Here is a 19,233-nt window from a genome sequence, read left to right as displayed (position 1 = left end):
TAACCCCAAGACTAGATTATTGTCCTTTCAGATTTCAGCCAGGCAACAAATACCTTCTCCCTGGTGCTTTTCAGTGGGGTAGCCCATTAAAATTATCCTGTAGATCCCTCAGCAGATTTTGAAACAAAACATCTGCAAAAAACCATTGATACGGTTCCTGACTAAATGTGCAGGCATACAGACATTTTGAAGGAAACAGGGGACTGGAGTTCAGAAAGCTTTTGTTCCTATACTCAAATTAATTTCAGCATCATATGGCCTTGGGAAACTAATCTGACCTCTCTGGATTTCATTTCACCTTTCAGCAAAGTTAAATGTTTATTACCAAACAGGTGTTTGAAAAGTTTGTTTATTGTCCAGTTCTCGAGTGAAAAGGTTCTTAGTTTTCTGTACTCTTGGCGAGTGTCTTAAAAGAAAAGAATGTGCATTAGAGACAAGATAGCAGTCATGGAAGAAGGAAGGAAGGGCATGTGAGTTATTCTCAGGGATTAAAAGAGGTAAAGGATGTCACTGGCTTTGCTTCTAATAGCCTGACTTTTCAAGCCTGATTAAAAATAGGGCAGTGATGTTCACACCACTCTCTCATCCTGACATAGCAAATGCCAGAATTCTTTAAACAGATTTCAGGCTGGATTTCATATCCCTCCTGCTGACCCTGGAGGGGAATTAAACAACATTAAAACTCTCAAAACAATGGAAGAGATGCTCATCCCTGACATGTAAGGCAACAAAAGCAAGAAAGTTAGTTACTTCCTTTTTTCCTTTTCTAATCTTCTAAATTCCTTGGTTCAAGTGTTTGTGTAATTCAGTAAAATCACTGCAAACCGAGATGACTGAACTCACTGCCTCCTCAAATGTGGAAATTTGATGAATGAATCACAGCTATGAGACTATTTAAATTATTTCTCTATTTGAAGAAAGGAATGGATGCACTAACAGCCGAACCAAATTTAATCATATGAGAAAGAAAAGAAGCCATTCACATTGCAAATGGCTCACTGACAGCTTTTCTAGCTAATAGATCTCACCCATTAGAAATATTTTAAGAGCAACTATGGGTTATTCAATTTTTCTTTCCATTCCATTCTGAAGCCAGTTACCAAGCAGTTGCAGACAATGATTCAGATTCTAGTCTGTTGTGTGCAATGCATTGGGTCATTCATAAATATGTACACAAAATATATTTGTACACCTGCATGTATATATGTGAACATATGTGGTAGGTCAAGGAAGCAGCAATGACAAAAATACTTCCTTTGCTGAAAAACCCAACCCAAACCAAAACAGGCTAACAAAACCAAAAACAAATCAGGAGTACTGAGCAATGGACAGCAGTAACACCATCTCAATATAATTTGATCAGGCTTTCATGGCTGAACAAATAGCAAATAATAATATGTACTGGCATGCTCTGGCTGACCTTTCTGAGAAATGGGGAGCACACACACAAACTCACATGCATCTGGTTTCCCATAGAGCAAAATAAATCACCTGCAAGAATAAAGATTTTTTCTCAATGAGGACTCAAAAGAAGAAAAAGTATTTCTACAAATCTGCAGGAAAGATTCTGTACTGTTTAACAGGCTAAGGTTGAGGTTGAGGTTTGAAGCTGGATATTCTTGACTACTTAGGTTTGGTTATATAAATGGTTAAGCATCATTAGTGTACATTCAAGATGAAGAAGAGATAGTATTAGAGGCAGCACTGTGTTACTTTTGTGAAGCAGTCATGTTTCAGAAACAGTTCTGAGTTGGGCAGAAGCTGCTGAGGTACACAGTATTTTGGTTAAAATCTGAAGTAAAATTTAGGACTAAGCATAATCCACCAGAATTAAAAATGTAAAAAGGGGAGAAAAAACTCTTACTAAATTTCATCTGACATGGATTATATTTAAAGCCAAATGTAGATGCCAGGCATATAAGCCTGTTCAGAGCACTGATCCTGAATTCATGACTATGTAGAGGTAAGGTGTCTGCAACATATAGGTAACTACTTGCTTCCTGAAAAGCTAATCATATGAATTGTCATACTAATTCTTGCTTTATTTTATAAAGATGAAAAGACATTGTAATATTTTGTGTTTTCAACATCTGAAAGCATTAATGAGAGCTAGTCTGAAGACAGAATACCAAGGAATTCAACAAAAGCACACAGAATTATATCAAATGAAACAGAACCAGAATCCTGGTTACTAGGATAACAAAAAGCTAAAGACATATTTAGTTGAGGGTCCCCTCTGCACTGTTACTTTATTTCACTTTCTTAACTTTTTTTTTAGTATTATTGTCTCTCCTCTGTGTTCTCAGCTGTCTTGCGTAATTAGAAGTGAGAAAATATAAAAACAAATATAGGTTCATTCAAAATACCTAGTTATTAAATTTTGATAAGAAATGTCTTGGGGTTCTTCCCTCTCCCTCCTCTCTTTTTTTGTTCTTTTTTTTTTTGTGTTTTTTTTTTTTTTTTTTTTTTTTTTGTCAATTAGTGTGTTTTCTTGGGTTTTGCTTTTGTTTTTTTCTTTAAAGAAAAAAAAATCCTTCCTATACTAAAAAGAAAGTCAAGATAATATGCCAGCTTCATTCAGCTGCAATAATCATTAATCTCATCTCTCATTTGCCAACTTATATTGTGCAACTATGGATTTTGTAATATTGTTCCTAGAAAATAAAGGTCTCAAGAGAGTTTGCCTTTCCGCTAAAAAAAAAACCAGCCAAATCATCTCACTCATCTCTAATCCCTTGCTTCATATAAATTCATAATAAACAGAAAAGTGTTTTATTGCTCCATCTGGATGAAAATCAACAGCTCCAACAACATCAAACATCCTTCTACCTTTGAGGCACCATTCTTTACCCACTGCAAACATCCAGCAAAAATCATTTGATGTGAAGAACAGGAAATTATTTTTTGATCTACCACAATACTAGGAATACCCTCCAGCTCTAATATTAATCAACAATAATCAATATTAACAGTTATACATGTGCATTTATGCTACTACTAAACAACTTATATATTTTATACTTTATGCCATCTGCTGAAGGCAGCAAACCCAGTAATTGAAGGAAAGCATATCATAGAATCATAGAATCATAGAATTGGCTGGGTTGGAAGGGACCTCAGAGATCATCAAGTCCAACCCTTGATCCACAAGGCACAGACTGAAAATCAACAGGTATTAAGAATAAATCTTGATCTTAAATATTTTAAGGAAGTCAAAAGTTTTAGAGGACTGATGAACTCATGGAATTAGCAATGAATAAAACCTTCTCAGACCAGACTGCCATTTCAAGCTCAGATCCAACTGTTATTCCATGCCTATGTATTTACATCAGTAAATGGGTGGATATTTCCTTAGTCCTGTCTTTCAGGAAAAAAGTCTCTCAAAATAGGGGTAGAAAGGTAGCAATAAAATACGGGCACAACTAATTTAAATTATAATTTTCTTGGAAGGTCAATTGAAGTACTGAGATTTTCCCAACCTATTTATTATAGGAATGGATTTTTTCAGGACCAGATTAAAGATTACCAGATTGGCATGATGAAGAAATTAGCCAAATCACTTTTTGTTGCTTATGTCTTCTGGAAATGCTAGGTTATCAGGGATCACAGTTAACACTGCATCTTAAATTTTCCTTCTCTGCTTTCATTATTGATTTTTAGTCTCATTTTTCCTCTAAAACACTAGGCTACAAGCTCAGTCCTCTATATGTTTAAGTTTGGTCTGGGTTTATTTTGGTTTGTGTTTTGCATTGCTTTGATATAAAAAATGTTCCACGAATATCTCCATGCTGTCTTTTATCAAAAGGAACCTAAGATTAAGTGCTAATTTACGTCACAAATAGGATGGAGCTATTTTGACAGACAACTTTTCTGATGACAAAAAATACAGTGTTTAAAAAGCTGTTCTGCACAGACTGAGTCATCCCCCAGCTATCTGAACATCAAATGTCAGGAAATGAAGGTTAGAGGTATTTTTTGCTACCTTCACTGTATCATGTGCAAAGTATTTGTCAGCCACACCTAACTCAGTAACTGGGGTTTATGTAAATTCAAATTACTTGTGCATATTTATGTCTCTGCTCAATAACATTATACAGATTAAAACATGAACTAACACAAGAGAACAGAGTCTGCCTTGGGTCCTTTTTAGTCTCTGCAAATTCTGTTCCACCAGACCACTCACCAGAGAAAAAAAGGAAACCTTTTTTAGCATGACTGCTCTAATGCATTTTTAATTTGCATTTGCTTTTCCCTGTCATTTTAGAGTGACAATTTTAAACAGATTAAAACTTCCTCTCAAAAACTTGGCTTGAGGCATATACAGTTCCCTAGATGCACTGGTGCCAGCTGCAATCCACTGTAATCTGCCTGCTTGGTATGAATGTACAGTTTCTCTTTCTCAGAGTTTAATGCTTCTCATTTTTACGTTAGATGAAGAAAAGGTGCCAGTAGACATGAAATACAGTGGTGAAATGAATTCCAACATCATTGATCTGACACAAAAGCTACCAGCATCTATGTTGGGAGAAGCAGCTGAATGTCTCTTGTCAAAGCCCAAACCTTTCTCCAGATGCTTCTGTTAACAAAACTCTTTCTGTTAATCACACCTGCCTAATGCAATGCACTCCTGAGCAATTGTTATTACTTAAAGAAGTTAAAATTACATATGGAAGTAGTGTAATTGCTATGTATTAAATATTGTGTTAAAAGATTTCTTAGGTTGTTTTCAATTTATTGATGTCAACCTCAGCCTTGTAATCAGCTTACGCCCATGGTACAGCTCACTTTTGTATCTTAAATTCCTGCAAGCTGAAGGGCAGAGTTACCTAACAAAATAAGAAACAATTTACCTTAAATTTAGGGCAGATTATTTAGCTTACAGAAACCACACAGATGCTTTACCAGATTTCATGTGCCTATAATATTAACCCACACACTAAGAGTATAATCCAGCAAAGATTGCATTTTATGCATGGGTATTTACAAATAACATACCCTCAAAATAACAAGTGAATGAATCCACAGTGTCATTGGAATTACTGTCATGCATTCTTTCTATTTTTGTGCTCAAATCAAACTTAGGTCCCAGTTTCTATCTTTTGAAAATTATTTAATAAAAGTGCTCTGAAGTACTTGGGTATTTTAGAATCTACTAGAATTTTAATTTGTTGTGGTGCAGTGTCATCTTAACCCTTTGGAGTTGCTCTGAGAAGCATTCTTTCTTACTTCAGTGTACAAGAGGCTCTCTCCTTAACATACATGAACACCAGATTCCCTACCACCATCAAAAGCCAGCACAACTATGAGTGGAAGAAATGCAGTCTTTGGAAAAGATGGAAATACTCACAGAAGCTTTCATATTCTTAGGGTCAATTACAATGAAACACCATGAAAGTGAATTGAAACACTTCAAAATTTGGGCTGAAGAAGTGTCAGATTGAAATGGTCATTACATGCATTTTTCAAACGTTAGGCACTTATGATTGAACTCCTGACTTTGCCAAATACAGGAGCAACAGTATCACACTATCTTTTTTTTAGCTGGGTAGGGAATAATGGGTAGCTTTAGGATCAAGTTTAAATGAAAAGTTGGAAGCCATTGGAACTGATTTAAAGACTGTAATAAATAACAGTATCAGTCTTGATGTCTGAAGCCTCAATATTCACATAACCAAGCAAAGCTACACCATGTTCCTTTGGTCTAAGAACACCCCCTCACATCTGGAGGAGCTCTTTCTCATCCCTTCCAAGAATTACATGAAGGCTTCATGGTATTTCTGGTCTGGGGTGACCACTGCCATAGCTCTTTGTAGAGAAGGAACTTTTACATCCTCAACAGACCTGTTAAGGTAGAACCATCTCTCAGGCAGTGGGTGAGAAAATAAGAGAGAGCAAGCTACCCCACATGAAGCTTTAATTAAAGACCAAGTGCAGAAGAGAGGCTCACTGAGGCTGTTTCTGAGCCTAGCTTGTTAAGGAAGACAAGAAGCAAGGTATAAAGGCTGAACAAGAAACCAAGAGGCAATATTTTTTTTCCAAGTCACTTAATTTCTGCATATGAGGAGCATAGAGGAGTTTCAGCAGTAGGCTGAGGCAGGCCCTATACTGAGGGGAGCTGGTGGCAGCCTTCCACCAACTGGAAATTATTATGGAAGGAATGACCTACACCATCCAAGTTATTACTGGATATTTCCCAGATGACTTAATGCAATTGTGACCTAATTGAATCATATCCTGCTTTTATATTTGCATATACATGACAACAGCAATATAATGCAAAAATCATTAAAATAAATCTTAAAATACAGCAATGAAGAGAGCAACAACTGTAGTGACAAATCAGCATGTGACAGTAAAAGTAGAAGTGTTATCCACATTTAAGTCACAACCATGGCACATGAGAACACTGTACTCTGAAGGTTTTAGGAAACAATCTATCTAAGCAGCTCAGATAGACAATATGATGAAAGAAAAAAACCTACTGAAGATTACCAGAAGCTGATATACAATGGAGAGGCACTGGAGCTCATCACACACAAGCTTTTTACTTCAGCTGTAACAGCACAAGAGGAATATCTTGAATTTTGGAGGACTATGCAGTGAAATCACCTGCTGGACATGACCTGAAGGTCAACACAATACACCACACTTAAAGTTTTAAATTTCTGGGGTTATTGTCATTAATATTTTTATTGACATGATTTTACTCATACTCTTTTTTTCTTTCTTTTTTTAGTCCTGAATTCAATCTATAGCACTAGTTTGGAGCATGAACATACTTCCATTATTTCAACTATATTGTTATCAGAGTGTTAGTTATCTGTATTGTTGTCAATGCTGCTTAGCTGTGCAGCTGTATTTGCACCTTAAACTAATATCCTGTATTTTTTACAGTAAGAACTAAGAGGTCATCTACAATAAATTGTATAAAGATCAGTTTACTTTGCAAAACATTAGATCTTTGAGTTTTATCCTAGTCTGCTAAAAGTTACATTACCATTTGTTTAAACTAGTACTGAATGCCATTAAATGCAAACTAATTTAAAACCAAATTTTAAAAAAAAATTTTTTAAAGCAAGAGTTTCAACATCTTTAAAAGAAATTATAGTGCTCTTACAGACAAAAACTACTCATGCAAATGCTTAAGAACTTGCAGTCATGTGGCAAATATTTTCAGAAAAGGACAAAGACTTCATCTTTCAAGGAAAAATCAATTACTCATATTTTAGAAGAGACTTTCTGACATAAGTAAACTGCTGGATAAGTTTCCATTACTGCATATTTAGGGGACCTGATATTTTGTCAGAGACAGGATACTACACTAGAGTGATCCAATCTGTTTTAACAGTCTGTAAGCTTCTTCTATACACATTTCCTTTGCTCACCAAGTATTTACTTTTTGCTGATGCAGCTAATGTATCCCTACAGGCTGAAATGTCTGACCATGAGCAATTCAAGTCTGCCTGCTGAGAGCCACACAGCAAGAAGAGACCTAAGAGTAAAGGAACCAACAAAGGATGAATGGCCAAACAGCAGTGAAAGATGGAGTCCAGTAGTATAGTCTTGCCTTTCAGTTAAAAGTCTTGTGCTGTTTGGTGGGGGGTTTTTTTAGTTTTTTTTTTTTTCTTTTTTTTTAAATCTACATACTTATCTCCATTCTCAGCTTTTCACCACTTTATATCAATCATTACCTCAGTTTTCACTTTAACTTTATAGTTCACTTTTGGAAACAATCCAAACCATTGTGTGACAGGAGGCACATTTACTGTTTTAAAGGATTACCAGACTTAGGTGCTACATTTCTAGGTGTTGCTTTTCAGCAGTGCCATTGTACCATACTGTCTGCTATTTCTCTAAGTGTCATCAACTTGTCAGCTCATAAGCAGGTGTAAAGCTTTGTCCCTGCCCAAGTCTCATGTTCAGCCAATGGAAGTCTGATTGTTGTGTCAGGAGCACTTTTTTTTTTTTTTTTCAGGGAATTAAAGGTAAACATTTCACTTCAAAATTCATGTCATTTGTAGCTACAGCGAAGAAAGCAACAACACATTGCCAAATGGATTATTAAAAGTCCTGAAAACAGAAGAGGTGCCTGGGAGGCTGCACTCAGGAAGCACTTAGAAGCTAAAAATCACTGGAATGTGCAAGTAATGGGAGCAAATTATAAAATAAACCAAATGAAAATAACCTGACATGAGAAGATGAGTGTTTCATACCCAGCCATGCACATCCTAAATTCCTAAGCTGATACTCAGAAGGCAGAAAGTCCTCTGTTTGACTTTTTTTAAAAAACAAATATATATCTTCATTATGCAGTTTTACTAAAGAACAAATTAAACACTCAGAGTAGTTAAAATCAGTGATGTACACAAAGCCATGATAGTGAGCAGCATTTCTGTCTAACCAGCCCTCATCAGACATCACCACAGGAGAAAAGGGTCAACAATTCCCCCCCAGTGAAGCCACCAATATATGGGACTGTTGGGTCCTAGCAATAAAACCCTATGTTATCATTTCAAGCAGGATTATGCTATCTGAAATACTAGAAATAAAAGGATCTGGAGTGTTCTTCAGAGTTTTCCTATACATTGACTCTTACATGAACACAGTCCAAATAGAAACTAAGAAATCCATAGTGCTACTGCACTGAATTAGAACCAAATGCTTCATTGCTTGACTGAGAGATAGCAGGAAGACTGTGTCTAAAATAAACCTCTCCACTTCACTTTGGGAATGATTGCCCAGGTGTTATTCTAAGAAGAGACAAATCATTGCAGGTAGAGGGGAAGAGAAAGAAAGAAATATTCCAGTGGAAGAGGGATCGATGTTTCAGACTGGATTTATTTCCAACTAAAAAAAAACCAAAAGCAAAACCTTAATCTTTCAAGGAGATCAGAACTCAATAAGATTGTAAAAGAAAGTTATAAAGCTACATGCTATTTCTTCATGTCTGTTCAGCCTAACAGAGGTAGTGAGGCAGAGAATTTGGACCTTCAGCTTCACTGTGAATGCTATTTTTTGGTAATTCTAGTCAGGTTGTTTAGCTGTTGATTCTTCTGGGACGAAGTGCAAGAAGAGGAATAACTGGCTCATTTCTGATTAGTAGTGAGCAAGATTATAATGCTGCTCTTGCTCTTGCCTTTCACCCTTCCACATAAACAAGATATCAGCTATCATATTGCTTTTGACAGTAACTGATGCAATGTTTGTTCCTACTTTCTGTGGACACTGTGATCAAATTATATCTCATTCTAAAACTGTATCAAGCATGCATGGAAATAATAGTCCTTCTAATTTTTTATGCCTGCTTAAAGAAAACACATCTTTAAAGATCAGAGGTATTTAAATCTAAGTAAATGAAAATATAGAAAATGGAGAATGAATCTTTTGCTTGGTGGAGTGTGCTGTATCTCTCAATTTTCAAAGATATTATACATTTTAATTATAAAATTGTTTAAATGTAATTTGCAGCTACGTGAGTTGAGCTTATAGCTAAGCATCTTGGAACAGAAGATATGAAAAATTAAAAAAACCCGAACCCAACCAAATTGTGGTCTCCTAAAAGACAGAAGCATCTCTTCCCCTCCTCTTTCTCCACTTTTAGTTCATTGCCCTCCCCCAGAAACAGTGGTTTTTATTTTAACTTGTCAAGTATTTCACAGTTTCTCAAGTATTTAGCAATGAGGATCTAATTGGAAAGTGCCAGGTTCTTTTTTATTACACTTTATCAATATTCTTAAGGGAATGATGTAATTGTTTGGGGTTTGGTGAAGACATTCCATGTCACTTCAGTGTTAATACCAGGCTGGAGCCTTCCCTGTCTGCCTGCGTAAGCTAGATAAACACAGACCTGTGTGCTTTCTTCTCATCTCAGGATACTTACTCAGAGAGATCTTGGAACACACGCCTATTGCCAGTTAAACATTTCACTTTTCATTTTATCCATGTGCCAGAAATCCATTCCTTGGATAAACACTTTACATACTGACACTCTTAAAGTCACTAAACACGATAAATAAAGAGAGAATACATCATTTCCAAGCCGATTAAACATTTTCTCACTTGTGACAAATGAACAGCTATACACTGCATGGAGTCCCTGGAACAGACATTCCATTTTCTTTGTCTTTATTTTTTGTCTAAGATTAACTTTCCATTTCAGCTCATCTATTGCACAATTGAGCTTTTCTGAAATACACACTGCTGCGTTTCCCCCAAATCATTATTCATTTTAGAAATATTATCGTTGTTGCTGTAGAAGCTTTTCTTTAAAACTTCTGTATTTTTATGCATTTTATGTATTTTTATGGACTTTAATATTTTGTGCCCAAATTAACTAACTAACTAAATAAATAGTATTTTTTTGCTGAAAGCAAAAGAAATGGTATCACGGGGTAGAACTGAATAGAACTGAACAAAGGCTTAAGTTATCCATGACAAAAAGGAAAATCCAAGCACATTAATCATATTAATTTTGCTCCATCTAATCCATCACTTTTCCTTGCACAACTTGCTTGCCTAGCTATCCTATGCATTGCTGTTCTACCTATGATTAGCCAAATGTAACTAATCTTTTATTTAGTTCTTTTAAGCTCTCATCTTTTTTTTTTTTCATCCACTCCCTGCCAAAAAAAAAAAAAAAAAGATCCCAAGCATTGTATTTCTAAGCTCAATTTAAGATCTTAATGAAATAAATATACATAATACTAAAAATATACCATAAAGTTGTCTTAAAAATTTTAACAAATACCACTAATCTGAATAAGAATTTCAGTAGCAAGAGGGAAGAAATAAAGAGAAATGTAGCAATAGTAAAAAAAATAGTAAAAAATAACTTTGTCCTAATGCTGTCCTAGCATAGTTCCTCATATGTTTCACTAAAGGTTTTTGCATACGATGTTATCCTTGCCAGATATTCATAGTAAAGAGGAAAAATTTAACTGAATTTTCTTGTTTTTACATCTTCTAAAAGGAAGTTTCTGTAAAAGAAGCTGCTTCACTCAGCATAGAGGGAGAAGAAAGTATTAAGAGAAGTCAGAAAGAGCAGATCAAACTGAATGAGAAATCAGGGAAAAGTTCACTTTCGATGCTGGATATACCAAAAGGAAGATTTTTTTTTTTTTTTAATGGTAGTTTCAATTCAGTGAGGGGAAAAAAATAAGAATGGAGAGGGAATTAGACACAAGAATAAAGTGATAAGTCACAAGATTTCTGAACAGACTGCAGATTCCTCTTGTCCTGAGATATCTGTCAGCTTTGGGCATGTAGTCTATCTCCATTTTCCATGGAAGAAACAGTTTCCTTAAAAGACCAGTCCAGGATCACAAAAATCTCTTCTCCTAACAGCAGCTTCTTCTCTCAGAGTTTTATTGCAAAGGAGATTTTTAAGGATAAAAATGTAACTCAGCAGTTAAACAAACCTAAGAAATGTCAAGAATATCTTTCATACACTTGAGCAAGAAATCTGATACCATGCCAAAGTAATACTCCCTTTGTTCCATTTTTTTTTCCATCATGATCCTACATCACCAACATATCACTCAAGGACCTTACAAGTAAGGAGGGAGCTTCTTATGGCAGAGGAACATCCAACCTTCCCTTGCCTTCCTTTTCAGGTGCTATCTTTAGTACATGGCCCAAGTGTCACCTGCACTGTGGCATTAAAGAAGTAGAAAATTTGGGCATAGAATGGCTAATAAACCATAGAAAAACCTTTTATAGTGGTATATTTTACTGGCATCCTTTTGAGAGATTCCCAGTTCTGGGAATGCATAAGGAATCTATTCATTAGCATATATTCAGTTGCAGTTGTAGCTAGCACAAAAAGAAGAGTCTGTTTCTACTGAGAGGAAAATAAATGCAGCCTGTCAGCTTCACTAAATCTGAAGTATAAATGGTGTGTGTCATATTTTGCTCTTCTGCTTTTAAACACTGCTTCTGGAGAACACTGCCAAAAAATCAGAAGAAACCACAAGTTGTGCAATGCAATGAAGATCCAATTTTAAAAACTCTCAGTTGCAGACATCTGTAACAAAATTAATGAGGTATTTTGCTTTTTACCACAAAAAAAACCCCTTATTTGAAGATCTCTTAGCGATTCTACGAAGGAAGTCACGTTTAATTATACATATCATTAGTGCATAAAAAAAAACAGATTTCAATTCTTTCTTTTAAAACAGAAATTTTTAAGCACAGGAAATTATATCTAATGAATAATAGTTGTCTGGGGAATGCTATGTATCTGTCAAATCACCATGATTCTGATGTAGTACAAACAGTTTTCTCTCAGTACAGATGGCATATTCTGAATTTATTTTTAAGTTACATAAGGTACATGCGTTTTCTGAAAGGCAGGACTCATACTTAGCAGTATTTCACTAAAGGTAGACTATGTGTCTATATTCCTTTTTTTTTATTGTAAAATTAAAATTGAATATAAACAAATAAATGTTACTTGGTTCTCTGTGTGCATTTCTTTCACCATTCAAAAATGCAATAATTCTGGCTACCAATACAGCAATTTCTATCAAAACACATTTTTCAAAGAATTTTACACTTATGAAGAAAAGTTTACACTAACTTCTGTTTCCTACCTTTTATGTGCTTCTGTCAGTGACTTCTCTTCATTTTCTTGGTCTATTTTAGCTGTAAAATACAACCAAAGAATTAGTTACAAGGGGAAAGATAAAGATGTTTCTTCAAGATAATGTTCATTATAAATGTGTGATGTACAAAATGTATAGAAACCATCTGAGGGTACACTTATGTACATCAATTCTGAAAAAAAAAAAAATCCCACAATAAAACTAAAACAAAAAACCCCACACAGAGAAAATTACACTGGTTTTGATATCTCTTCAAAATATGGAAGTTGATCCGCCAAGAGGAGGAAAAATTGAGTAAAGAGCAGGAAGGATTCAGCTTCAGAGCTGTTCTAAAAGTTGTTTGATAGCTGCACAAAAACCTCTCTCTTCCCTCTCCCTGCACACCCATCACTGAAGTACCACAGGAGGCCCCTACTAAACCCATGGCTTCACATGAAGGAAGTTATAATTTGGTGATCATGTAAACGCTATAAAAAATATGAAACTGTCAGTGCCAGACATTTGGGAAAAAATTATTTATTTTTCATGTGTTCTCTCGTAATTTTGTTTTGTATTATTTCAAACTTAGATGTGGATTATTCTGATACACAACATCTGCAAGAACTTGCATTTTAACTTAAGCATCAGCAATGTGCTAAGGAATGGTACAAACTATTCTGTGCAGATATGCTTAGGTGAGATTTATACTTATATGGACATTTAGGTACCACAACTTAAATCCCATTTAAGATCTGCTCACTTTAGTCTAAAGCTTTTTAGCTCAGCTCTTGATTCCCCTTTTCAGTCTGCTAGACTGCTAATTGGCCTCATCATTTGCAAGATTCCAAAGAGCCACTTCGTTTGGGAACTTAAAAAGGCTCTGAGCCTCCCTGGAAACAAATGCCAGTGGTACAGAATATACAGAAATCCAGAAAATAAAAATGAACCTTTAATCCATTTTTCATCCCACTTTCCCTAAATAGCTCTATAACAATTTGCTAAAAGTCTTTTTACATTGTAGCCATACTATCTTTGAAAAAGGAAATCCTGATTTTAAATTTGGCAAAAATAAGAAATAGAATTATCAGGGAATTACCAGGGAACAAAGATAACCACTGTTTTTTTTCAGAACGTTTCAGTCAACAGCACTTTACAAACATACATTGAAATAGACAAATGAAATCTGTAGCAAAGATATACAAATGTAGTTTTCTATAATTTCCCCAGTCAGAGCAAGGATCAGAGCTATATGTGATGTTGGAAATACTTTTAATTACTAGTAACCTAGGCTGCTGGGTAGGGAGAGCAGTATCTGAGTGTTCGTAGCATCAAACACTGGATTTATTTACCACTACTTGAAGACTCTGGTTCTGTCATTGTGTTGCTTAAAGTGAAAATAATCCCAGCAAACCCCAGAAAACTTGAGGGAGAGCTGGGTAAACTTGATTAAGAAAATTCAAGAGCACGTGAAGCCTGCCTGATTACAGTTTTAAAGACTGAACTGAAATTCAGCCCAGATTTTTCAAAAGGTTTGTGGAGGCTTACAGACCTTTTGAGTGAACCTGGGTGCCAGTGTTCAGTAAATCTGGGCTAACAGGTTTTCTTTAAAGTTTTGCCTTGTTTTGGATATGAAACCAGGTGAAACCTGGCAGCTTTGACAGATTTTTTTTTTTTTTTTTAATTTTCATACTTTCTGAAAGTCAAGTCATGATTTCTAAAACCATAAGGTGAAAAAGAGAAGGCACTACACTCAGATTCCCTGGTTGAAGGGAAATCCAACATTTAAATTGCATTAACACTTTCATTAAGTACCTGCAGATATGTCTTTTAAAATAAAAGATTCTGTTACTGAAAAATGTAATTTGGACTCCTCTCCATTAAGCAATGCTTGGAAACAGAGGCATGTCCCAGCCTAGGACAGTCTTTCAGTACAAAGATCATTTTCCTAAGATATAGCTCTTTCTATAATTTCCAGGATTGATGTGATACATCACTGATGTGACCATAGTCTAAGTTTTGGTTTTTCTCTTCCTTATTTCAACTGTTCTGTGTATGCTTACAAAAATTATTAATCTACCAACAACAAAACAAATATTCCACAATTTATTTTCTGAAAGAATGCAAGTACCACGTATTATACGAGGCTTGTCAAAGCATGTCAGAATGTCCCCCTTCTGAAGTAAGTTTTGTTTCAATGAAAAAGGAAAGTTACTGTGATCCACAAATGCAGAAAAAACAAATCATAAGAAAAACAAGGAACGAACCCTCAGGTATCTGTACTTTTAAATCATTTCATAGAGAATGGGTATTGCACTATGAAAAGAATCTCAAGAATTCTTGAATGATGCAAGCATATGTGATGGTGTCTTTTAAAAGAAGTAATAAATACATATGCATAAGGCAGCTGCTGTACCCAGAGCTAGATTTCATCCTGCATCAGATCATGTCTTGGCACTTAACAGTCTTGCAGGGAAAAAATTTACTCTCAAGCAAAATTCCCTTGTAGTTTGTTCCAAGTACATGATGCCACTTCTAAACCTTTTGCAAAAGGGGATTATTCGAGTGTAAATCTGACTTGCAGCCATTTGCTTTCTTATTTTTCTAGACATAAAAAGTTCAAAACCAGTATGAAAGCAAATCTGCTTCCACAAGTCGACAGGTGGCACCAGTGAGAGAAGAAAACAGTAAAAGTCTGAAAGCTGTGGCCCAAGCCTAGCCAAAAAGGTGTAGATTTAACAAGCAAGCAAAGAAAGCCTCCTGTTATCAAAACCACAGAAGTCTTGCTGTCACCTGGATACACTGGAATTATAATTAATATTTAGATGTTGAAGCAGCTGCAGATTCCTAGAACTGGCCATTAATTAATGCCCCTTGGTATTTTGCTCTGTACTAGTAGCAGCGTTGGTTAACTGCTTTTAATTGATTTTTCCTGTTTGAGAGCAAAAAAACCCTCGGAGTTATGAAAGTTTCAGTCGAAGTATCCCAGATTCCATTAGAATTTACCATTTAATTTAGTATAATGAATCTCTGCTGTCACTTTTTCCTCCAAAGCAGTTCATCACAACTGTAAAGAGGGTGTCTGAAAGGCATCAGTTTGGAATTCTTCCTTCTTGGCAGCCTATAGCAATGAAGTGCTAAGTACCAGCTGAGAGGTGTCCATCTCAGAACAGTCTTGGGAGGAAAATGTGTTTTCTTTTACAAAAGATAACTTCTCCAACAAATGAAGTAAAAAGAAGAAAACCTCTACTACAGTGATCCTACTAGGGCAATGGCTGAGTCAGGAAAATTGGTCATTTCCAGAGATGCTGTGGCAGCAGAGCACATCAGAGTGCTCTATTCTGCTGCAAAAATTTTTCTCTATCTCTGTCCTCATGAAGAAGACAGAGGAACTCAAGGAACTCTCAAGTAACTACTTGTGAAAGACTTGTTGATTTTCTTTCAAAAATATTAGAACAAGGGTTGCAGTCATTCAGTAACCACACCTATATATTCAGAACCTGTCAGTTTACCATAGGAGCAATTGTTTGCAGGCTTCTCTGACAGATGTAGGAGATCCCACTCTTGTGGCACTTGCCTTTCCCAAATTAAAGCATTCTATATTTTACTGACATATCATCTTTTCTGTAGTTTTCTTGATCCTTGACACTAATTTACCAAACCACGTCCAAAACCACTGTACTAAATCTTTGTAAGACTGTATCACACCAGGAGATACCAGTCCCTGTATTTCATGTAATGTGGCAGTAAGTACGGGTAAAATTCAGGCTTCTATCTCTACTTACATATATTTAATATATTTTAGAGCTTTTCATGCAGCTCTTATAATCCTGTAAGCATATATATTCTGTAAAAATCTACTTAAAAGGCTATAGTTGAAAAATAACCTCAGGTCATAGTGAAAAATATTGCCATATCAAAAAAAAAGAACAATGTAGAGTAAAAGTGACCTCTCCTGGAGAAAGGTGCCTACTATCTATTATTCTACTATTTACAACATATGCTGAATTAGTTCTCTTTTCACTATTTTTAAAAAAAGCTGCTTTGATGCCTTCTTGTGGGATGATGCTCCAATATTTGCCTGTTTTTTTCCATTAAGATAAGTTCATATTATTTAAATATAGTCTCCATCTAGAGAAAGACGTATACTTTCTAAATACTTTATGTATCTGGTCAAAATTCAAGTACATTCCATCCTTCCTACGTCATTCTTTACTAAGCACAAGTACTGTACTATATCCAAGACTCTTCAATCAATTCTTTTAACTCCAGGGTACATATATTTCTTCAAAATTTACTCACATCAGATATTCTATTTATCATTTTTTATACCATCTGGCATTTACTGCATGATGTTTTCTAATTGTGGCATAAAACTTGATTCCATGCAGTTCAAAATGAGCTCAGCAAGGCTTCACAAAAGCAGTCTAATTAACTTAATTCACAAAAGCTCTGTCCTTATCAGCTTATAACCACATTCCAGAATGATACACACCATTGTTCCCTGTGTTTGCTCTTCCAATTCTTTTAGCTAAGAGGCCTGCAAAGATAATGTATAAACTTCTGCAAAGGCCTATATATGAATAACTGTATCAAAGTGACCTACTCATTAATGAAAATCTGAAGCATCTCACAAAATTAAATGTGAGAAGTATACACAGCCATTTTTTTTTTCCAATTTTAGAAGTCTAGAACACTTAACTAAATGAAGAGGAATTCAAAGGTAAGACCCTAAAAGACACTTCTTGATGAAAAATTGTCCTCTCTGACCTCAATAACAAGTGGCATTTTGGGCCTATTATGCTACAACCTCTGCATGAATCAAGCCACTCTATGAACTAAAAACATTGACAAGTATTTTCTCATTTTCAGTTCAATAAAATTTCCAAATTATTGCATTATTTCTATAGCACACCTTCTAGATTAAATCTGATTTTAAAAATATATTAATATACTCTACTTACAGACTATTTTCTTTATGGATTGATTGTTGTCTCTAGCATCAGATGTTGCAATTTTTTGTTTCAAAGCAAACATTTCCCTCTTTATCATTGTTCCCAGGGGATTTCAAAATCTTAAGAAATATTTTGACCTAAAAACTGGGAGGGGTCAAAGACTTAAAACAACTGTCATAAATGGGGACAATTCTGCCCCTGTGCTATATGCATACATAATACTGAAAAGCAGTGGAATTTTTAGAAATCTTTTTAACTGAATAAAGGACAACAACTTCCAACACTTTTACAAACCCTTGCTGTAGGTCTATCAGGATCTTTAAAGAGGTCACACTTGTTCTGGGTGAATAGCAGCTGGGACTTAGAAAACATACCAAAGAGCTCCTCTGCCAGAGCCACAAACTCAAAAAAAACCCCCCCCAAAAAAACCCCAAAAAAACCACCACAAAAACCAAAACTAGAAACCTAAATGAGGGATAGACTTCCTTAAAAAGTATATGGAAAGTCAGGTTGCTCCTCTGTCACTGCTGACCCAGCTTCAGTCAGATCTAAGGACTCAAGGTACCTGACAGAGATGACTGGGATACCCTCTGTGGGTCTCATGTGACTGGGGCAGAAAGAAGATGAAGACAGAGAGAAAATGCTGGGCGAGCAATGGCCAAAAACAAGGGCATCCAGTTAAACTGATATTTTTAAGGTCTAACTTTACAGGACCTCTGCCAGAGCTCCTAAGGGAATTCCTCCATTCTTCATGGTAGTACATGTACTTTTAAATGCCCCCAGAAAACATCAAAATAATACAGCTATTTTATTTGGCAATTGGCATACTATTCAGCACTGTTTTGAAATACCCTGAACCAGCAAATAGCAAGAGACAGAATACCAAAGACACTTTTTTATTTTGTTGTTGTTTGTTTTCTTTACATGTTTTATTTAATAAGACCAATGTGGCTGGGGACATGAGGCACTGGGAATAGTTTAACAGCCAGTTTAGACAGAATCTATCAAAAAGGAAATTGGTTTTGGGGAAGGCTGTAAAGAAAAGTAAGATGATCATTAGTTGTTAAATTATGACAGGGCTCATGCTTAGTGGCTTTAAAAAAAACAACAAAAAAAAATCCCCCTCAAAAAAAGAGAGAAAAAGCATGAAAAATTAAGATTAAAATTAAAATAATACCAGGAATTTGATGAGGAAAAACAGAGTCAAAGTTAATAAGAATTATCAGTGTCCTTTATGGGCAAACGCACTAGATAATCATAGCTACAAAACAAGTTGACTCTAATTCTGATTCAGAAATCACTCCAAGTACCTTGTAGCTCTACTCAAACAGCATCTGAAGGCCCTCTCAAGGATTTTGTTCCACCAGAAGGTTTTGTTGTTGGCTTGTGTTATGGTCTTGACCCAACCATTACTGTCTGCAGTCCCTGTCTGGCCCCAAACCCTGTTGCAATTTAAGCTATTTCTGCTGAACCAGTTTCAAAGGGCTATGAGTAAGAAGATGCACAAAGCTGCCATCCCTTCTGATCTCCTGATCTCTCTTAAGGGAATATCACATCTTCCCAGGTAATTGAATACAGGAATGCATCTGAGTAATCTCAGATGGAAGGCAACAAGAATCCTTTCATCTGCTTGTCTACGTCCTAAATCTTTTCACTTTTTTCCTCTCTTTTTATTTAAAGTGCTAACTAGTATTTGTTTA

At 35.5% G+C, this 19,233-nt stretch overlaps 1 protein-coding gene across 2 annotated transcripts in view; it reads right to left on the bottom strand.

Moving 5' to 3' along the window:
* Window positions 1–19,233, bottom strand: part of FMN2 (formin 2) — a 150,067-nt gene that overhangs the window by 20,517 nt on the left and 110,317 nt on the right. For both annotated transcript variants that reach the window (XM_071739066.1, XM_071739067.1), the window contains one exon: window positions 12,591–12,642. In XM_071739066.1, coding sequence (XP_071595167.1) covers window positions 12,591–12,642 — 52 coding nt within the window. The remainder of the gene's footprint in view (window positions 1–12,590; window positions 12,643–19,233) is intronic.

Source organism: Heliangelus exortis, chromosome 3 (genome assembly GCF_036169615.1).
Source record: "Heliangelus exortis chromosome 3, bHelExo1.hap1, whole genome shotgun sequence".
In the NCBI taxonomy this organism is placed as follows: Eukaryota; Metazoa; Chordata; class Aves; order Apodiformes; family Trochilidae; genus Heliangelus; species Heliangelus exortis.
Note: the sequence above shows the minus strand (reverse complement) of the source record. Positions and strands in the feature narration are given on the sequence as shown.